Source organism: Crinia signifera, chromosome 11, assembly GCF_055691185.1.
Source record: "Crinia signifera chromosome 11, ASM5569118v1, whole genome shotgun sequence".
NCBI lineage: Eukaryota > Metazoa > Chordata > Amphibia > Anura > Myobatrachidae > Crinia > Crinia signifera.
The window spans coordinates 10,602,607-10,626,215 of record NC_139227.1 but is presented as its reverse complement, the minus strand read 5'-3'; the positions used below and the strand labels follow the sequence as shown (position 1 = coordinate 10,626,215).

The 23,609-nt window shown below is 44.4% G+C and overlaps 1 protein-coding gene across 1 annotated transcript in view; it reads right to left on the bottom strand.

Moving 5' to 3' along the window:
- Positions 1 to 23,609, bottom strand: part of CDH11 (cadherin 11) — a 131,079-nt gene that overhangs the window by 4,909 nt on the left and 102,561 nt on the right. The window contains exons 4-10 of the mRNA XM_083164122.1: positions 21,311 to 21,430; positions 17,675 to 17,842; positions 17,358 to 17,545; positions 14,885 to 15,138; positions 5,006 to 5,139; positions 2,557 to 2,678; positions 790 to 910 (exon numbers count right to left, since the gene is read on the bottom strand). Coding sequence (XP_083020248.1) covers positions 790 to 910; positions 2,557 to 2,678; positions 5,006 to 5,139; positions 14,885 to 15,138; positions 17,358 to 17,545; positions 17,675 to 17,842; positions 21,311 to 21,430 — 1,107 coding nt within the window. The remainder of the gene's footprint in view (positions 1 to 789; positions 911 to 2,556; positions 2,679 to 5,005; positions 5,140 to 14,884; positions 15,139 to 17,357; positions 17,546 to 17,674; positions 17,843 to 21,310; positions 21,431 to 23,609) is intronic.

The window sequence follows — 23,609 nt, the reverse complement described above, 5'->3', positions numbered from 1 at the left end:
TGCTTTTATTGGTTGGTGAACTCAATGATTTCTTTACCTCCCAATTGCTTGACCCATTTGATTCAATAAATAAAAGCTGTGATCTTTAGCTCTGTGGGGTTATTCTAATTCGTTCGCATCCCCCGTGTGACCGATGTTGTGCGTATGCCGGGTGCATGCGGCCATGGCAAACAGATTGTGTGTGAGGATACATCTGTAAAGATGCTTCCTTATAAAACATGTTATTATGGATTTATAATGTATATACAACTTTACAAATGCACTCTTACCCCGCTCACACATACACATACCTCCTAACTTCTAGGGAGATGGAGGAGGGACAGAAAGATGCGCATCGTAGGCACGTTGAAAATGCCAGGGGCGTGGCCTAATTAAATAGGGTGTGGCCTATACTCACGGCTCCCCATGAGGCCACGCCCCTGTTTTACCGATATGGGGGCATGACCCAGAGGCTCTGTGAGCCTCTAGCCATGCCCCCAGCCCCCTGGCTGGGGGAATAGATGCTGTCCCCCCTGTCGGCTCAGCAGCCGACAGGGGGGATCCCAACAGCCCCCCCCCCCCTTCGCCGTAGGACACTGTCGGCCGCGGGAGGGAAGCGGAAATGTGCCCGAAAACTGGGACATTCCCGCGGTAATTGGGATTGTTGGGAGGTATGCATACATCATGTGTATTTAGAAAATTGAGGCACGCGCACGTATGGACACGTGAAAGGGCCCACTATGAAAACGGCATTAGCTAAAGCTGCCCCAGGATCTGCTAGATCAAATGATACACTAATACAATACAAACCTCTCTGGTCTCTTATGGTAAAATTTGCATTCGAATGTATAAATTCTGGTGGAAAACTGAAGTAAAATCGAAGTCCATTTGCAGTGTCATCTTTATCTACAGCCGTTACTGTGAAAAATTTCTAAAGAAAAGGAAATGAAGAATATTAGACATGAAAAATGAAATATGTATTTAACATCTAAAAAGCAATGACTACATTTTTTTTGATGTTCAATACGCAGATGTTCTGCCGTAAAACAAAATGACATCCCTTTGTATACACTGTTATACAGAGGCGTCAGCCGTCGCTTGCTGAAAATGCAGTCTTTGACGATATAGTGCTTACACACTAGATGATATGCACGATAATATCGTTAATGATATCTTTATTGTGTACATCATTTAAAGATATGTTATAGATTCCGACAGTCCTGAATTCAGGGCTCTAACCTACCCATGACCAGCATGGTCCAGCATTAGAAAAGTTGACAGGCATGTCCTGTTTTCTGGTGTATTGGTGTATTGCATTGATACAGAATTTAAATGGGTCTTTGGGGGCCTTTTGGAAGAATGATGTGGCCATGATATTTGCATTTGCCTACACAGTTGCCCTGCATTTGCCTACACAGCTGCCCTGCACTTACCTACACAGTTGTCCTGCACTTACCAACAGTTACCCTGCAATTACGTACACAGTTATCCTGCAGTTACCTACACAGTTGCCCTGCATTTACCTACACCGCTTCCCTGCATTTACCTACACTGCTGCCCTGCACTTACCTACACCACTGCCCTGCACTTACCTACACAGTTGCCAAGCACTTACATACACAGTTGCCCTGCAGCTACCTACACAGCTGCCCTGCACTTACCTACACAGCTGCCCTACACAGTTGACCTGCACTTACCTACACCGTTATCTTGCAATTACCTACACAGTTGCCCTGCACTTACCTACACAGTTGCACTGCACTTACCTACACAGCTGCCCTGCACTTACCTACACAGTTGCCCTGCACCTACCTACACAGTTACACTGCAATTACCTACACAGTTGCCCTGCACTTACCTACACCGTTGCCCTAAACCTACCTAAACAGCTGCCCTGCATTTACCTACAAAGCTGCCCTGCACTTACCTACACAGTTACCCTGCACTTACCTACAGTTGCCCTGCAATTACCTACACAGTTGCCCTGCACTTACCTACACAGTTGCCCTGCACCTACCTACACAGCTGCCCTGCATTTACCTACACAGCTGCCCTGCATTTACCTACACAGCTGCCCTGCACTTACCTTCACAGTTGCCCTGCACTTACCTACACAGTTGCCCTGCACTTACATATACAGTTGCCCTGCACCTACCTAGACAGCTGCCCTGCACTTACCTACACAGCTGCCCTGCAATTACCTACACAGCTGCCCTGCAATTACCTACACAGCTGCCCTACACACTTGACCTGCATTTACCTACACAGTTGCCCTGCATGTACCTACACAGTTGCTCTGCATGTACCTACACAGTTGCATTGCATTTACCTACACAGTTGCCCTGCATGTAACTAAACAGTTGCCCTGCAATTACCTACACAGTTGCTCTGCAATTACCTACACAGTTGCCCTGCAATTACCTACACAGTTGCCCTGCAATTACCTACACAGATGCCCTGTATTTACCTACTCAGGTTTTACATTTATGTACATGTTTTAAGTTAGGTTTTCACTTTTTCACAGTTTGCAGAATTATGTATTTAATAGAACCTCATTAAAATAAATATACCAAATACCTTGTTTGTTTGCGCATTTTCACATAAAAATGCCTCATAGGGTTTAGGAAATTCTGGAGCGTTGTCATTCCTGTCCAAAACTTTAATCGACACAGGAACTGAATTCGCATAACTATTATGAGCTGTAAACAGCAGAATATTTGTATTAGTTTCAAATAACAGGAAACAAATCGTATTGTGACATAGAAACATTCTACCTGAAAGAGGGGACAAGATAAATCAGGTCACCAATGATACCTCAATGGAAAGGGCAGACTAGATGGGCCAAGTTGTTCTTATCTTTAGTCACAAATCTATGTTTTGATGTTTGTAAGGTGTTATTGGTTACTGGTTTTACTGCAGCATAGTGTACGCAGATGTATTTCTCACACTAATGCCACTAGACAAACGATGTAGGTTTGGGATCAATCAATAATAATAAGGTTTGTTATGGATTCTCAATAAACCGGGTGTCCTTCTAGTCTTAATATAAAATATATCTTAATAAAAAGTAAATAATCCAAGGGGCTGCTTTATTACCAAAGCTTATAATTATGGCCTATGCAAGTCGTTTGTATACAATATAAACTAGAATTAATCTTTAACAAGAAATTGACATAGCATGTTTATTAAAATTCTATCCACGTAGTTTATTTGTATAAATCAAAGATGCACATAATGTATAAATGTAAAGTTTCCATGTTTTGAATGTTTTTATCTCTTATTTTAAGTTAAGCTAAATTTTAAAAAAATTGGAGAAAGCTTCTAAATAGTTTGATGTTTTTTATTGGATGGGGGTGTTGTTATTATTATTATTATTGTTGTTTATTATTATTATTATTATTATTATTTATTATTATTGTTTTTTATATGAATAGGGGTGACCTAAAAATGGTCATGTCCACATCCCCTAAAAATAATACAATGTAGCGTGACCCAGAGCAATTCATGGGAGGGGCAGAAGGGCATGGGGGATTGCACCCACTTCCTACTGTGCTTGTAGGAAATAGGTCCCTCCTCCTCTACTGGCAGCATCTTGCCGGTGAAATTTGGGAAGATGGCACATGTGACTAGAGACTGGTACAGTCCCAGAGTTTTCCGTTCAATGTGTGGGGGGGTGCTATCATCCCAAAGATATCACAGGGAAAATGTTGCTGACATTAAGTATATATGTACTCAGGAGTTGGGCAGCGGAAGGGGGCCCTGCTGGTCTGTTCCAGCAGTCTAGCCTGGGTAATTAGAACCTGCTCCACTTCCCCCTCTTAGCCCTACTGTATATCCTACTCTAACAAATGGCCTTGAAAGTTACTAAAATAAGGGTTGGTACCAATTCGATTGAATGTACTCCAAAATGGAGTCATGACACTATCATTAATTAAAGGCAAATTATGTCTAGTTATTTATTTATTCACAGTTTCTTATATAGTGCAACAGATTCCGTTACAGCGTCTTATATAGTGCAGCAGATTCCGTTACAGCGTCTTATATAGCGCAGCAGATTCCGTTACAGCGTCTTATATAGCACAGCAGATTCCGTTACAGTGTCTTATATAGAGTAGCAGATTCCGTTACAGCGTCTTATATAGCGCAGCAGATTCTGTTACAGTGTCTTATATAGCGCAGCAGATTCCGTTATAGTGTCTTATATAGCGCAGCAGATTCCGTTACAGTGTCTTATATAGCGCAGCAGATTCCGTTACAGTGTCTTATATAGCGCAGCAGATTCAAAAGGTCCAAAAGGGAAGCTATATAATACATAAGTGCCTCAGAAGGTTATGCGCGTAGAACTTAAATATGACAGGCTTGCCTGAAGAGGTGCGTTTTCAGGGAACACTTGAAAGTTTGGAGACTAGTGGAGAGTCTTATTGTGCGTGGAAGGGCATTGCATAGGATGGGAGCAGCCCGATGAAAGTCCTGTAATAGTAAATGGGAGCTAATGATCCGCTCAAATGAGAGACGCAGATCTTGTGCAGAGCGGAGTGGTTGAGATGGGAGATATTTTGTGATAAGTAAAGAGATATAAGCTGGTGCAGTATGGTTAATAGCTTTATATGCGAGTAGAAGTGTTTTATATTGAATATGGTGAGATACAGGCAACCAATGGAGGGACTGGCAGAGCAGATCAGCAGATGATGAATATCTTGCTAGGAAGATCAGCCTAGCAGCAGCATTTAGAACGGATTGCAGTGGTGAGAGTCTGTTCTTGGGAAGACCAGTTAGGAGACTATTGCAATAATCAATGCGGGATATAATGAGTCTTGTGTCATCCAACAACTTATTATTTTCTTAATCAAACACACTCAGAGTGTTTAGCAGATCAGTTAAAGCTAATAAATTCAGTTGTCACTTGTGAGTGATTTATTCTCAGAGTTTGAATACAGAAAGCACTGGGCTATATAACTACACACTTTCCATCGCCTTCTGAAAAGGGACTTAGATAATAAATTCACTCCATCCAGGGAATACTTACAGGCTTCAGTTGCTATCACAGAGATGTTGTGCCAAGCGATTTCTTCTCTATCCAAAGGCTTTGTGGTTTTGATGACACCATCATCTTGGATGTCGAAAAATCTGTCAAGGTCAGTGTTCCGATCGATTAGATACCTAAAGAGGATGGTCGCAGAGTAATTAGACAAGAAAATTACTAAGCAGGCTGATGCTCAAGTGTTAGATATTAAAGATTCATTTGAGAGTAGTTTCCCAGCAGCACGCATGGCAAAATCAGAATATTAATGGAATCTATCAAACAACTTTTAAAAGGAAATTTAGCTTCATCATTTATTCATGTCTGCATGTTGGGAACATTTGCTACATCAGGATCTGCTTTCCTTGCTATTAATGCAGAAAAATAACAACGTAATGCCAAATATGAAATAGTGCACACTAGCCTATTAACAGCTATTGTATTTGATGCTCTTTCTCCTGAGATTTTCATTGATGATCCCCTTTTGTCCCCCGCTATAAAGAACAAGTCAAAGAGAAAAAGTGATACCTCGCCCACCCACTGGAGAACCAGTTTTGGAGGTACTACAAAGGAGGTGCATCCTCTTCCACTGGAATATGGCCACAATGCCCCAAAGACTTGCCCATGCACACTATAAAGGCACAGCCAGGGGTGCCGAGAGGGGGGGGAGCAGGTACAGTTTACCCGGGCCCGGGCCTGTCATGGGGGCCCTGGTCTGGACACACAGTTTTTTTTATTTTGTGGCGAGTGCGCCTGGGTCAGAATGCTGTTCAGCAGTGGCATTGGGAGTGCGGATGTGGGCGGATGTGGGCCGGCGTGGGGGCAGCAGCATCACAGAGGTCCTTCTGAGCTTTGTTCCGTCCTCTGACTCCAGGGCCTGCTGAGAGCCAGCCACGTGACTTGGCAGTTTACCATGGCTCAGTGACAGGAGGATACTTAGGGTAGGTAGTCCATGGGTGCCGGGAGGAACTGAGTCAGAGAGAGGCCACCTCCCGTGGGAGCACCACCCACTCCACAGATTCCAGCCCACAACGCTCCCCACATTCCCATCCCAGCCGCCACCAGCAGCAGCAGGTGCCATGTCTCCAGCCCAGCAGTCACAGACCAGGTTCCCCACCCATGTCCAGGTCACTGTGTTCCAAGGTGGAAGGTGGGTGGCTGGTTGCTCTGTGTCTACTGCCTCCCTCCATGGTGCTGGGGCTGAGATCCAACTCTGGAAGTCAGCATGTAACCCCTGGCAGAGCATGTACTGTAACTCCATGGCAACGAGCGTGTTAACCCCTGTCAAAGCATGTTACCCATGGCAGAGCAGGTTAAACCCATGGCAAAGAGCATGTTAACCCCTAATATGCAATCAACATTACGGTGTGTGGAACAACATGTAATGGGTATTATGGCATGTGGTAAAATATGTAATAGGTATTACGGTGTGTGGCATAACGTGTAATGAGTATTATGGCATGTGGTATAATATGTAATGGGTGTGTGACATGTGTAATAGGCATTACAGTGTAAATTTTTGTCCCTGTATCCACCTTGGAAGCAGTGGCGTAACAACGGGTCCACAGAGTGTGCAGGGAGCTCTGTCTGTGGGGGCCCCAGGAAGTTTTTGTACCGGGGCCCAGGATTTCTCTTGGCGGCCCTGGGCACAGCCAGTGGCAGAACTTGTGGAAGGTTATAAATGGAAATATAATTCCTAAAACCCAAGTTCACAATCTGCAACACGGCAGTAGTTGACAGGGAGAGGCAGGGTGAGGCACAGTGTGAAAGTGAAAACAGTGGGTTACAGGAAGAGGGTGACAGGGGTAGCAGTGGGCCCCTTAGTCCTCAGGGGCCCTGGTGCACCACTCCTGCTGCACCAATGGTAGTTCCACCTCTGAGCACTTCAAATACATTGTCGCCCCTCGCCATCCATCCCACCAATTTTGATCACATATGTGCTAACATATGCGATCAACATCGCAGTGCTGTGAAGGAGGCCCCCACGATACCTGTGATGTGGTGTGCGGGGTCTCCGTTACATCCCCGGGCACTCTTTGGATGGGAAGTAGAAGCCCTTTACCCTCCTCATCCCCCCTGAAGCTGGAAGGACCTCCAGTTGTGTTTTCCAGGGGGAGGGGAAGGTGTGGACGGGGGTGCGGTCTGCATTGGCGGTGGCGTTAAGAAACCCTTAGGCTTCTATGCAGCAAAAACGCTGCAGCCGTTATTACATTATAAAATGTGGTAAAACCCCCGAAGACAGGGTTTATCGCATTTTTCATTTAGTACATCCCGGCCAGAGTCTACTGTGCTGCTGGGTAAAGAGGAGGGGGCACAGGTGAAGACTTCACACCTCCCCTTAACCCTGAATAGACCCCTTAAAATCAGATAACTGAGATGTCACCTATGCTTGTCCTTAGATATGGCAACTGAGGTGGATCATAGAACATCCTGAAGTTATAGACACAAGGCCAAACCTGCTGAAAGGTGCTCAATGTAATATAAAAAATTGATACTGTATATGGAGAGGAAACCAGAAGTTGAACTATCTGAAGGTGGAAAACATCATTAAACCGCCAAGGGCAAGTATTCTTTTGTAAATATGTATTAGTGTCTCTGAGCGGCTTAGTGGCTGTGCTAGCACCAGGCCTTATATGCATTTATAAGTGAGTAAAGTTTTGGAAGTCTCTAGTACCCTGATGCAGTACTTTATAATTCTAATGTGTTTCAGCAATATTAAGCACAGTGAGAATACGACTGAGCTATAGGCAATGGAAATAGTGTCCTGAATACGTAAAGTAGAACACAAGGGAAAAAAATATCTCCTAGGCATTGGAGTGTCAGCAAAATATATAGAAGACCTTCTTGCTGAAATTCGTTTTATGGCCATGGCGTGGGACTCGGTCATTTATTAGCTGGTGAGTAAATGAAAACATTAATAAGGGGCTGTTTACATCTGCAGAAGACGCAGCCAACAGGCTGGGGAGATTTGTTACTGACACGCTCACATTTCAGTTAAAACTGGGAATGAACTGAAATTTCTCAGGACAAAAAAAACAAAACAAACCGAAATTCAAAAATAAAAAAAATAATAATAATGATACTGGCCATGATGACTGATCGCTATATATTAACTAAAAGGTAAATTCAATCAGATTTTTGTCCACAGTAATATTTAACGGGACGATAAAGCTCAGTATTCAGCACAATATCCAGAGCTTATCTTCTCTTACAGGTGCCTCTGTCCCTGGCTCAATCATCCCTGGCAATCACCACTAGCATTAGGACAGATGAACAATAGCTAGGCCAGCATCAAACCCTAAGGCGCTGACATCCAGTGACAGAGGAGATAAAGATAGAGGCTGCTGCAGTCTGGGGTGGCAAGAGTTGGATCGGGATAGCAAATCAAAATATATCTTCTGGAACATTTTTTTTTTTTATTAATTTGATTGTGACATAATACACTGCTGAAGACAGTAAGAGGAAGTAATCTAATAAATAACAAAAAAAAGAGTCATTAAATTAAATATATTCAGTTTACATTCAAACATTTGACCTAATACTGTTTTGCTATTTGGGCTTTTGGTGGGTTGGTAGCTAATTGTGCTGTATAAGGAGGGTTCGACTTGCCTACAGGGTACAAAGGAACTAAAGGTGCTTTAAAAAAGGAGGGGGGGGGGGGGGGGCAAGTGCAAGTTTTCGATTAGGCCCCCTTCCTCTGCCCTTTATAGGGCAACACATCAGTTCTTCCGATTGTATGTTGTAGTCTGTAGTTTTGGAACAGTTCCGTCAACCACTCCCCACTTGTAATGAATACATGGAGCCACCATATCACTCAGCAATCCTAACTCAGTGCGAAATAGACCAACATGATCTCTGCACACCATGGGCATTCACCTTTCCGCCTATCACTATCAACAAACAGGACCCATCCTCTGATGGACAGCTACTCGGACCAATGGACGCCCTCCTCCAAGGGGCATGCCCCGTGGACACCCTTTATAGGGCAATACATCAGTACAGAACAGGCATCCTTGAAAAAGACCCCAGCACCGTACTACACCCAGCAGTCTCCAGAAGTCTCCTCCCCACCGGGAGTGCAGCCCGTGTTACTCCAGGGACTCCAAGCACCCGGCGAACGCAAGCCAGTGGGACCCGAAAGTACTTTGTCTCTGTTGAAGCGACGCGGTTTCTACACTGGTGATCTGCACGGCTGTGCAGACACCAGCAGGATACAGTTCAGCACCAGCAACGCGACGTGGGACGGAAGGACTGAGGACATCAGCGGGTATCAGGTAAGTGTTAGGTGCACCGCTGGGAAACTCAAAGAGGACGCTCTTATTCTGAGCGACACATGGACACTTATCCTGAACCTGTGTGGAAGTACTCTACCATCCAGCAACAGCAGAGCTGAGAACTGTTCACTGTTTATCCCCACAGCAACATTCTCCCCAGAGCACACGGACTGCGGTCACCGCAGGAGGTAAAGCAGTGTGTGTTCTGATTCCAGCCCCCCTCCGTGACTTTGGACTAAGGCTATTTCAGCCACCACCAGCCCTCCTGCATCCCTCCAAGAGGGCCCCCTTCCCCTCTGTTTATACCCCACATGCTTGTATGTCATTAATACACCCATGTTATTTAGTATAATAAACACCTTTATCTTATAACATTTTTGTCACATTGTCCATGTTACAAAATACACCCAGTCTCCACTGGTCACATCAACCTACATCACCCCATCAGCAAGCTGCTGACAAAATTTTAAAGCCTGAGCGCTGGTCATCTCCTGTTTATAGTTTACCCTGGGTTTGGACATACCAGACTTAGCAGCCGGCAACCGAGGTAGAGCGCGCATCACCCTCTTTCTTTTCCCACGTGGGGGGCAGTTTTGAGTCTCCCACAACCTGAAGAGAATAGACGCTGTACGCATGCCCACAGCGTCTATTCAGTGGCACAGCGTGGTGAAAAACGGGGCGCGGCCTTAGGACGTGTCATCCCGTGAGGTCACGCCCTCTTTTCATAGGCCATGCCCCCTTTTCGGAAGCGAACGCGGCTTACACGTGCGCCTGTCCCGATCCATCAGGACAAAAAGTTGGAAGGTATGCTACACGTGTGCTTAGCAGCATTACAAGGGGAGCTACATGTGTATTATTAGCCTAGGGCACCTGTAACCTTTAATCAGGCTCTGCGTAAGGATATACAACTATCGTCTTCATTCAGATATGCAAATTTATGAGAAAGGTGCAAGGAATCTTCACTCATATGAATTCTATTTGATATATTTAAGAAAAAAATGAAAATAAATTTCCAGTTTATAAACGAACAAAGCTTTATATAGACCTCTGGTACCAACGGCAAATTGTGGTCCTTCGTAAGCATTCTAGAGAAGACTCCTGACCCGTTCTTTACTGTTCTCATTTAGGGATTAGTGATCCCTATTTCACACTCCAATTGAGCGCTATTCACAGCAGGGTGAATATAAGTGAGGGACAATATTATGTTCCGTAGACCTTGCTTTTTGATTTTCTTCCCTTTACCTATATCTTTCCGCATATTGTACTTCTTCTGTCTAGAAAGCAAAAAAGAACTTTTGAAAGTTTGAAATCTAGCTCTTGATATTTCTCTGATACTAAAGCACTGTCAGATACTATTGAAGTCTATGGATTTATGGCTTCATGACCAGACAATTTTGATATGTGGCGGTTTAACTGAGGATAATTCTTTTTTTAACTACTTGTGCTCCACACTGAATTGTACAATATTCCATCCATAGAACAAGCCGGTATTTACTGCATTTTACATACATGGCACAGGAAGAAAGACAACTAGTAAAAATATTATAATTATTATTTTGATGATTCCTAAATATATTGTGTTGTTAGACTTGGCTACCCTAAACTTTGTACAAAATAAATGATTCATTGAACCCCAGGAGCTCTCCACGCCTATTACATATATGTATGTGGTCATTGAAGCATAAGGAAACGAATTAACTGCATGTTACCTGTTCAAATACGGGATATGGTCATTAGGTCTACAGTAACTAGGTCAACAAGCATTGGGTCGACACCACTCGGTCGACATGCAGCAAGGTTGACATGGGTCAAGGTCAACATGGACCTAGGTCGACATGACATTAGGTTGACACTGGCGTTAGGTCGACATGGGCTAAAGGTTGACATGGGGTTTTCACTGTTTTTTGAGCCGACATGTGCAGACAGGCGGTATTTCATGCCCTACCATCCACTAGGGCGTGGTGGGAGAATAAAATAGTGTGCCTGAAGCATTGTGAGCGAAGCGAGCGATGCGAGGGGATGCGTTGCACTTCAAACTGTGTCCATGTAGACTGTGTCGACATTGGGGTAAAAAAAACTGTGAAAAACCCAATGTCGACCTTTTGACTGTCGACCTAGCCCCAGTCGACCTAACGCTAGTGCTAGTGCCATGTCGACCTTGACCAAGGTCGACCTTGCTGCATGTCGACCCAATGCTTGTCGACCTAGACATGGTCAACTAAACGATCCTAATCCTGCAAATAAAAATATATGTATATTTGTAGCTAATATATAAACTAATATATAAACTTTCATCACATAAACATGTGGTAGACATTATGATCAAATTATCCTGTGGCACTTTGTTTCGGCCCCCAAACAGGGCCGTCTTTTCGTATGGGCTTAATGGTCACTTGCCCAGGGGCCCCGGGTGTATTAGGGCCCTATGCTGATATCTGAGGATCCCCTTTTTCCAGGGATACTAGGATTTAGAAAATCGGCCCTGGGAAACTGGAGGTATCCAACATCAAATCAGCAGTCCACATTCAACCTGTTAATTGCATTTCCCAGTCATATTTCTCAAGTTCTCTCTGACTTAGAGTTTTTCTGAGAGTATACTCCAAAAGCTGGGACCCTCCCCTTTCTGTCGACACTAGCGGCTTGTCTCTATCATGCCCAGAACCAGAGATATCAGCCTTCCAGCAGCCGGTCCCTGCTCCAGCTCCAAACATCTGGTGTACAGTTTTATATTTTTGTCAATGGATTGCTCTGGCTCCTGATCTCTGATCCCCAAGACCCCAGCACCTCCTGAAAGGTGGGACTCTATTTCCAGATAATGGCAATATCTGCAGTCAAACAGGCTGCCCTTCCACAGGAAAATGATGAATATTAAGCCCACTCCATTATCCAACCCTCCCCTGCATATAGAACACCCCCTACCTCCCTGGAAGTCATTTAGTGCCCCCTTCCACACGTTAGTGTTCTCCCTTCCAACACCTGTGCAGTGAAGGAGTAATTAGCAGAAGTTACTACTCCAGGTCCTACATGTTGAGTGGAAGATAGAGCACCCCCTGCCATCCGTGGGACATCAAAGCTGCTGCTGATAGCACCCCCCACCCCTATGAGGGGATTACGGAGACTTCATGATATATGTCTGGACAATAACCAATATCTGGTATCTCTCGATGTCGAGGCGTTATACACCTCAATTAAACATGATCAGGGGATTGAAGCTGTTACTTACTTTATGGACATGGAAGCACAAGAACCCTTTCAAAGATTCCTAATCAATTAATTTATTAAAATTCATTCTACATCCTAAAGTTTTTACATTTAATGATTGTTTTTATTTGCAGGTGCGGGGCACAGCTGTGGGGGCGTCTTGTGCCCCCACCTATGCAAATATCTTCCTAGGCAAGTGGGAAAAGGAAATTGTGCTTTGCCCAGGGGCCCACACTGTTGTTAAGATGGCCCTGCCCCCAAAGGATGAAAAGAAGGGAGCATGTTATTTTTGGACTCCATCTCTCATTTACATCCAGTGCCTTCATACCAGTCCCATCTAGTGCAAGAGAGTCATCTAATAATTCACATACACCAACACATCCTGGAGAAATGTTGTGTACTGTATTTGCAAATATCACCCAGTTACACACCTTCACCTCTTAAATGCATACACTCAAGTTCCATTGCCAAAACTGATTTACATTCAATTCTGTATCAACCACATTATGTGGCCTATACATTATTACGGACCGTGTGGCCCCTGATTACTTAAGCACCCAACTTGCTGGGAGTAAGCCCGTTGAACTATGAAAACTGTTGTGTTTGACTTGTGTTCACACATGTGCACAAAGAATTTGGCGTCCGGCAGAAGAAGGCAGATAGGGTGAAGATCCCTTTTTGCAACCCAGGTACTTCTTCCTATTAGAAGGAGCAGGGATCTGGGTGCAAACGCCATTTAACAAGGGCAAAGGTTCCCGCTGTCACACCCTAACAAAGTAGAATTTGAGTAAGTTTGGTCCCCATACAGTAGAAACAGCAGCCCAGATCAGGACTAAATGGTAAGCAGAAAATATCCAAGATATCTCCGATGCTGCCTTTATAATGGTTAAAGCTAGGTAGAAATGCTTATTTTCACCTACTTTTCTAGACGTGAAGGAACAATGAACATACCCCCATGTGATAATGGTTCCCTCTATGTGTACCAAAGCATTATTTGGACTAGTGGCTGTTAATATATTCCATCTGATGTGTTTTTAATGATTTTTATAAACACCACGCATGCGGGTTGTTTGCGCGTCAATACATGTAATTGGATAATCAACCTCTGCTCCTGATTATCAATACCGGACAGCCAAATAAACTCCATATTCACCAAGGAATCCATTAATGAAACGGGAGTTGGGTTCGCTAATCTATAACCCCGTCACTCTGTCTAGTGTGTCAGACGTAAGGTTAACTGCATCAATTTGAAAGATGTAATGCAGTTCATGTTGGCAGTCCTGTATAATCTCAATGGGACATTAAGTGCCTTTCATTTTCATTGTAAGCTCTAACTAAATGATACCAGCTTAACAATCTTGTGACTGAGTGTTTACATTTACTAAGCGGTTTAAGATTTAAGTACCGTGCAAAATACATTGGCTTCGGAGACAGAAGATTTTCTTCAGCAGCATCGTGCTGTTGTCTGGGTGCATGTGTTATTTATTCATGGTTGCCACTGTTTTAATGATTCAATGCTGCAATTAAACCGGGCCCTAGTCTTTGCTCACGAATATGATTGACAGAAGATAATTCCCAAAAACCTTCCCAACATCTGCCAAGGTACTGAGCTGGGGAATGACAGTAGAACATATGGGGGGGGTTCCTTAGTACCTGAAACCTTCCCTCAGCACCCCCAACAGAGAAGAAAGTCCAGGCGTGGTATTACTAAGCCACGCCCCCTTGCAGCAAAATGGTCATAATACGCAGGTCAATGGGGAGAGGGCATAGTCAATATGACAAAATTCATTTAGAATTGCTTAATTTTGTCCCTTGTCCCCTCCTGATAGACCTGCAAATCATGTAACTTTGGAACGAGGAGGTGGGGCTAAGTAATATCGAGCCACTGCCTGCTCTCCACCCTATCTACAATATGCTGTTGCTGTAGATAAGAGTGGCGTAGATACATGTGTGGCAGACCCCATGGTGGCTTGGGGGAGCAGGGTCATTGGTGTCTGTGGTGGGCACCACTGGCTGAGCTGACAGGCTACCCAGGCAGCAGTGAGCGCTGAGCGCTCCCCTCAGCCAGCGGCGCCCGTAGTCCATCGCCTTGCCCCTTCTCTGGAATTTTTTATTTTTTTGGCAGGGGGGAGAAAAATTTCTAGCTATGCCACTGTATACACACAATATAATATGACCCTTGGATTGGATGATATTTTCAGCAGGAGTATACAGCTTCCAATCGAAAACCTAGTGCTCCGTCCTTGGTGCAATAAAAAGCAGCTTTCACTAAAATGATTTTTCCCCCTCTACATATTATCTGCACTAGAGCAATAAACTCAGCAAACATCTTTTGGTATATACATGTTTCATCTAAATAGTGTTTTAGCATAAATACATCTGAAATAACAGAAAATAAGAGTATCCGCACCTTATAGCAGTGCTGGCTGCATCAGGGTCTCTAGCATGAACTCTCCCGACTATCGTGTCCGGCGGCATATTCTCATATACTTCTAAAGTATAACTTGGTTCCATAAATATCGGTGGTTCATCGGCATCTTCTATTGAGATCTTCACAGTTGCAGTATCCTTGAAAGGACCTCTACTGAGGTATCGGGAATCTATGTGGACATTGGCCGCCTCAACTTTCATACTGTAGAACTTCTTCGTTTCATAATCCACCGTCTAAAGCAATAGAGAGTAAGATATATTACACAGAACAACGATGGCCCGCAGGTCGCACAGCTAAGAGATGTCATTAACATATTTTACTGTAGGAAATGAGTTTTAACTATTAAGGCACAAAAAGCCCGGGTACAATTAGGAGAACTATTACCATTCGTTAATAAGAGCCAAGGAATATGTGTGATAGTTGACAGATTTAATTGAACTTTTGAAGGGCAACCAGCATATATGCAAAGTGTTTATGGAACAAGTGACATCACATGCAACTCATGAAATCACTGACACTAGTAGCACAGGAAGTTGACTGTTTTCTCTGTGATAACACTGTTGCCTATGAGATTATTCTATGTGACCTTATTGCCTCCAGCTCTGCACTTGAATCACTATTAACTTAATTTGCCCCAACCCCATCCCTGGAGCAAGAGATTCAACTGATGCCAGATGGCTCTCCGCATATTATAACTTTTGAAAAGCCTGCCTCTCTCTATACACGCCCACAAATAACACATGTGATGTTACTTCTAAATGTGAATGGTGAGATACCAATCAATGGGGTCATGAAGAGTCCGACCCTGCCCAGGTATTGTAAAAAGGATCAACTACCATTGGTGCAGCAGGTGCATTGCAACGGGTCCCTGGAGTCTAAGTGGCCCATTGCTGTCCAGACCAGCAATGATTTTTTTTCCCTGGGCCACCAGACAGCCATTTTGAACAAAGTCATATGACTGGCTCAGCGAAGGGAGCAGGGTGGGCACCACTGCCTGAGAAACCTGCCCCTTAGGTCTTGGAGGCAAGGACGACCTTATGTGTGTGCTGCCGCATTAGTTTGCCATCTGAACCAGACTGATAAGGAAGATCTACTAACTCACAGAGTTGGGAATTCTACGTGAATTAAATGCAGCTCACTTCTGTTGTTATTGAGGCTATTAGAGCCTGCTTGACTAAATGCCAAACTGATTGGAACAGTGGGGAAAATGGATGACAGCCCAGTTACTTAACCAGTGGTGATGGCTTATTGGTAGATAGCAGGTGCAGCCGTACTCACTGTTACATGTACACTGGTAATGGAACAGAGGGGGAGTGTATACTGCTTTATGGCAGGTGTTAACCAAGTCTCTCAGAGAACTAAAGTACAGTTGGAGACAACTATCTCCACCATATCACTACATAGTCTTATACAGTAAAGAAATTAGATGGCCCTTGCAAGTTCTTGGTGGCCATCTTGGGACAGGGCATAAGGCCTCCCCGGAGGACAAGCAGCCTAGAATCTATGCAGTACCACACTAACACCCACCCCTACCAAGGTACACCCCCCTTGGCCTCCAAACAGAACAGGAAAGTGTTATTGTACTGCCACCCACTGCCTCTCCCTGTTACTCTGTGCCTCTCTCTGTCACCCACTGCTTCTCCCTGTTACCTCTCCATGTCACCATGTGCCTCTCTCTGCCACCCAATGCCTCTCCCTGTTACCTATCCGTGTCACTCTGTGCCTCTCTCTGTCACCTACTGCTTCTCTCTGTCACCCACTAGCATGAGATATATTATGAACTAGTGATGGATCAGTGGAGGGGGGCCCAGGAAATATTTTTGCACCTTAAAGAGAATGCTCAAATAGGACACAGTGCACATTTCAGCCAGGGGCAGATCCATGAAGGTGCGATAAGTGCAATCACTTTCCCTCTCCGCACTTAATGCAGGCATAGGAGATCACTGCTACTCATTGGCCCCACTGGATGCACAGAAGCCAAAACCACAGCAGCATGTGCTGGGGAAAGGGACTGCTGCCACTGACAGGTAACTAGGGAGTGGCGGCGGACCAGGGCTCCTTCAACAATCTACTGATAGCTAATACAATTGCACAATCCTTCCGCATTTGAAATTGCTTGCAACTCCCTAACAGGACCAAGATGAGTAAATGGAATATTGTCTTTGAAAATGCTGCAGTATATTTCCATATAGATCCCTGATACAAACTGTGTCTATCCTAAGCACTATACAGTAGCTCGCCAAGATACATAATAGGGCAGATGTATTAAGCCAGGAAAAGTGATAAGGAGAGATGGTGATAACCCACCAGCCAATCAGCTACTAACTGTTATTTTTCAAACAGAGCTGATTGTTTGGCGCATTATCACGTTCCTCTTTATCACTTTATCAGGATTAATACATCTGCCCCTCAGTTATTGGTGTATATGGTTTAACGTTTCATATTAATTCACCTTTCTCAGTTTCACGACGCCCTCCTGAGTCTGATAATCAGTTGTGATTTCAAATATTTCCGCCCCATCTCCATCTAGAATACGGTACTTTATGGAGGCATTTTCTTCCAAGTCGGGATCTTTGGCTTTTAGTCGTCCAACCTCATCACCTGGAACTGATGCTTCTGATACTGACATGGGGTACGCACCTGTGGATATACATTGTTTATATGAAACTGTGCAGATGTATTCTACCACTTAGAACCATATTGTGAATGGCAACTTGGCTGTCAATGGTGAATACATGTGTTCTTTTAAACATAAGAAGAGCCACTTACTTTGAGGAAACTTTGGTGGGTTGTCGTTGACATCGGTTAGAGTTATTGTCACTTTGGTTGTCCCTGAGAGTCCTCCCATATGTCCCCCCATGTCTTTTGCTTGGATCACAACGTGGTATTGCTCCTTGGCTTCTCTGTCCATGTTTGGAAGAGCCGTTCTAATGATTCCTGGGATAAATATATAAATTAGAATTAGTACTTTTGAGTGCACACTCTAAACGATCCATTCCTGGTGGGGTATATCATAGCCTGAACACAATATATCCAAACAATCAGTATTTTAAATGATGCATGTCACATGACTACCGTCAAGTGGAATTATCCACTTGGCTCTGTCCACCACATTTGTCTACACCCCCTAAACGCAGGGCTGCCGAGAGAAGGGGGAAGCAGGTAATAATTGCCTGGGCCAGTTTTGGCTGGAAAGGCCCAGTGGGATCCATGGTCTGACCCCCCTTCCCCCTCCATCCCTCCCTGGCAGCAGCAGTAGCACTCACCTACAGCATGTGCTGTTCTGACAGCAGGCTCAGCATGAGCATCTCACTGACAACGTGAGAGCTCATGCTGAGCCTGCTTTCAGCACAGCACATGCTGCAGGGGTTTCCTACTGCTGCTGAGTTGGGAGTGGGCAATAACCTTCCTCCCTCAACTTTAGAGTGTTTTTTTCACACACCTTAAACATTTTTGGGGGCGTGATCTAATAGTCTGAGGTGGCCATGCCTCCCATAATTAGGCCACCCCCCCCCCAATGTTTACCGGGCCCCGGCAAACCGCTCAGCTGCCCTGCCTAATCGTACAGGATGTGGTACCTACCAGGCATCCATGTAAGTTAATTATATATATTTATTGTAAATGCCAATCAGTTCCAAACTGACATTTTTCAAAAAGCCTAGAACATGATAGGAGATGATTGGATGGCATTTTATCTCTCTCAACTGTATTACATTCCAAGGCTCAGTACATGTCTCCCACAATGGTTCCCTCTCCCAAAAAAAAAGATCAGCCATTTCTACACCTAACCTTGTATGCACAGCAGGCATATTTTAGGGGGTTATTCAATACTGGCCAATATTTCCAATACTCAATACTGAGAATAAGCGGGCATTTTTGCATAAAAAAAATATGGATTTGCCAATCCACAACTTTTTCAACTTTTGAAGTGTTTCAAAAAGTTGTAAGATAATAATTAAAAAGATTGAAATCAAATTCAATCTATTCTACGTGTAAACGGCATATTTCCAAGGATGGAAATACATGTGTCTGACGGGATTGATTATTATTATTATTATTATTATTATTATTATTATTATCCACCACTACAAAATACATAAAGTGTAGGTTTCATTGTACAGTAGTTAGTGTTTAATGTAATAAGAACACAACAGCCTAGATCAGGGGTTCCCAAACTGTGCGCCTAGGCTCCCTGGGGTGCCTCGGAGCACTTGCAGGGGTGCCTCGGTTTGGTGGTCCAGAACCGATTCAAATTATTTATGGTCAATGTATTAGACAAAATTATGGCTTCCAGTTTTAAAAATATGTGGATAAATAGAATTGAATCGACATAACTGGACCTAAGAATGACACATAAGCTCAATATATTTAATTTAATATTGTTTTCTGAAATTCTCGGTAGCAAACTTTGCACCTTGGGGTGTCGTGGCAAATATTCTGATAACCTAGGGTGCCGTGATGCAAAAAAAGTTTGGGAACCACTGGCCTAGCACAAACATGCTGCTTACGTTACAGTAGTTTGCAAAGAATTACAATACTTCTAAAATGTATCTTTATATTTCTGAACTGTATTTATGGAAGAGAAGAATAGGATGCATTCATTCTGTGGGTTCTCTTGGGCAGTGTCCCACAGGCACTTCTCCGTGTTCCAGCTTCCCAGGTGCTCATCCTTAATATTTGTAGCATTTTATCACAGCTGGATGGTAGCCGCGCTTTCCAGCTCACAGCTTATAATGACAGCATTAAATGCTCCGTGGGGAATGTGTCAGCCCAAATATGATGTGTTCCTATTGGAGAATGTGGTTATAGAGATCTTTGGATGTTTGTCCATTACGCTCCTGTTGGCATTTTGAAAAAGATTAAAGCTCCCTTGTGGGAAAGTATCACCCATGAAATATCCAAAAGTTTTAGAGGTACTTATGTAGTATCTGGGCTGCCGATTTTTTGATTGTATGCCTTAAGTTAAGGCATACAATCAGATGCGATGCGATGCGATATCGCATCGCATCGCATACGATGCGATACGATGCGATGCGATGACCCGATTTTCCCATAGGATTCAATGTTAAAATGGACTGAGTCCATTTTAACATGGAATTCAATGGGAAAAAGGGGTCCTTTTCATACCCCTACTATCCAAGTGGGCATGGAGTTGGATATAAACCTGTGGCGAGCGTAGCGAGCCACCGAGCCCGAAGCGTGGCGAGCGAAGCGAGCCCCGCGAGGGGACGGTATTCTGTGTCCCCTCGCGGGGCTCGCTACGCTCGCCACGCTTCGGGCTCGGTGGCTCGCTACGCTCGCCACAGGTTTATATCCAACTCCATGCCCACTTGGATAGTAGGGGTATGAAAAGGACCCCTTTTCCCATTGAATTCCATGTTGAAATGGACTCAGTCCATTTTAACATTGAATCCTATGGAAAAATCGGGTCCATCGCATCGCATCGCATCGCATCGCATGCGATTTGGTCGGGTGCGATGCGATGCGATGGACCCGATTTCAAAATCGGCAGCCCAGTTACTACATAAGTACCGTTTTAGACAATGTATTTTGCAAGCCATGTCCTCTCTGACAAAAACTGTATATGTATATACTGTATATCTATATACAGTGTATTCCAATAGCAGCCAGAAGCCGCGCTCTCCTGATGTGTTCAAAGGATTGAATGCTGGGGTGCGAAATCCTAAAGTCCATCGAACTCATACACAATTGGCAAATAGAAAAAGGAGTACTCCCCAGACTTATTTATGTAAAGTACATAGGCCCTTATTCAGATCTGATCGTAGTACAATTTTGTTCTAAACCATGTGCACTGCAGGTGGGGCAGATGTAACATGTATAGAGAGAGTTAGATTTGTGTGAGTTATTTTCTTTCTGTGCAGGGTAAATACTGACTGCTTTATTTTTTACACTGCAAGTTAGATTTCAGTTTCAACATACCCCACCCAAATGTCACTCTCTCTGCACATGTTACATCTGCCCCACCTGCAGTGCACATGGTTTTGCCCATTTTGAGAACAAATTTGTACTGCGATCAGATCAGAATAAGGGCCATAGTGCTACAGACGGTTGACGTTTTGGTCTAGACAGAGACCTTTTTCAAGACCAGATTTTTTTTCTGCAAGGCTTGCTCTACCATTCGGCAGCTGTCTAGGCATCATTGTTGAATATAACGCTTTATGCATAGTGCTGGACTTCTAAGATGCCACCTCTACACTTTCACATGCGGTCCTGGAAAGTCGGTACTGGTGTGCGGGTGGTGGTGACAGCACAGCAGTAGGCTGAAGTTTTTACTAGGGTGGCGTAATACCTTGTATCGGTCCTGTTTATTTTTGAACCGTAACAAACTGACTCCAACGTAAACCCGATTCATTCACATACTAATATAAAGGGATTTTATTTTACCTGTTTGAGGTTCCACCGAAAAGTATGGTTGTCCTTCAAGAATGCTGTACACGAGCTTAGCACTGTTCCCATATGTTGGGTCATCTGCATCCGACGCCGTTACCTGGATTACTGACGTACCTACAGGATATAGAATGCATCTCATTAACAATGATTTCTTTAACACAATGAAGCGTTTTTGCCTAGTGTTGATTGGCTTTTCAGAACATTATATATTAACTCCTCTTTAGCAACTAATCCCAGTTCTAGACCTTCCATACGGACTTGCTATCCACAGGCTTTAACATGCCTGAAAGTGATTAAAAGCATTGTCTCTCTTCCAAAAATCAATGCAAGTGCTTCCAATTGTAATAGAATTTGAAGGGTAATCAGCTGAAACGGTAGCTGAGCATTACGATCAGAATTTAAGGACTAGTTATGTAACAAGAGCAAAAAAAAAAACTGTAAACATGCATTTTTTGTATTCCGGTCATGTAATAGTTACACATCTGCAAAATAAAGGTTTGGTACACTGGGCGTGATTTAAACCTGATCGCACAGCCACTAATTTGCACCGACCAGTTAAGCCGCCGCCCCGCTCCAGTGAAATCCCGCCTTGCAAAATAATGAGCTTGCTGTGCGAATGGATGTATACAGGTTCACATCTGTTCACCAAGAGGAAGAGATTGGAAACCTGCGCTAACACCAAGGTAATGGATACAAGTATATGGTGTAAAGGAAATTTATTGAAAAAAATACACAATGAGTCTGGCAAGATGGGGGGTAGTTACAGTTACTGCACTGTAACCGGAGTAATGTCCAGAGCTCAGGGTACTCCCGCTTTACCCAGGTGGTGTCTGCGGTCTGTTCCCCCGAAGAAATAAGAATTGTAGTCCAGCACAATTGTCCAAACATGCACTTCAGTTCGTCCGTAGCACAATAGAGGTGGCGTGGGGGGGGGGGGGGTGTTGGGCAATAAAGTCTCTGCGGGTCTCCAACGCGTATCGACCCTCTGGGTCTTCTTCAGGAAGCAATGGTGAGCAATGGTCTTCCTGAAGAAGACCCAGAGGGTCGATACGCGTTGGAGCTACACCAGCACCTCTCAACACAAGTCTCCTCTCACACGAGAGTTGAGCGCGTGTCTTTCCGCCGACACGACACTCCCGCTGCACGTTTCCCAGCGGCTTCGGGGAGTGCTGTACCACCGGCGTGGGAGAGACACGGAAGGACATCCAGCAAATTCCAGCAATGCCGCACGTTGCACACATCCACACAGGACGTACGTTTGAGCCGCATCAAGGGACGATTGTAGGGCCTAAAGCCGGAAGGTATCAGGTAAGTGTGTCAGTGCACCACTGGGGGTGCTAGGGACGCCAGCCCCTGGTGCCACAGCAGCACTTGCCTAGACCCGCAGAGACTTTATTGCCCAATATGCCACCTCTATTGTGCTACGGACGAACTGAAGTGCATGTTTGGACAATTGTGCTGGACTACAATTCTTATTTCTTCGGGGGAACAGACCGCAGACACCACCTGGGTGAAGCGGGAGTACCCTGAGCTCTGGACATTACAACGGTTACAGTGCAGTAACTGTAACTACCCCCCATCTTGCCAGACTCATTGTGTATTTTTTTCAATAAATTTCCTTTACACCATATACTTGTATCCATTACCTTGGTGATAGCGCAGGTTTCCAATCTCTTCCTCTTGCATATCACTAGGAGGGGGCCTCCCTCTATTATTGGTACCAGCAGCTGCACTAATATACCTAAATCAGAACGCCATTCCACATTTGTTTTGTCACATCTGTTCACACCCGTGCGAATATGTAAAAAATTATTCGTAACAGGCTCACTCACCAGCTAATGATTTTTACACTGGGGTGATGTTATCTCAGGCGCAGCGTAGACCAGGACTTACTCAGCGGCTGTGATGAAAAACATGGCCATACGGGCTGCTGCTGACGCCACAAACCCTCCTCTAGGCATGCTTGTGTTTCCCCTGTCACTCCCTGTGGTTTTTTTTTCGGCATGCCCAGAGTTTTACTTGGAAACGGCCGGATCCCACCACCACCCGCCCACTTCATGTCAATCACCGTGCATACGGCCAGCGAAGAGAAAAAGTTGCAGGACTTGATCACAGTCGGGCATTGCGCACGCACATTGTGGCCAATACGCATGTGTAGTTCATCGATAATCGGCCTCCTGCAAACAGGTCTGAATCGGGCCCATTATACAGACTTTATTTTTATTTTTTTTATTTTTTGCATAGATCGCATGCCTATTTTTTTCAGTTCTGTGTTAAATGCATCAGTGCAATT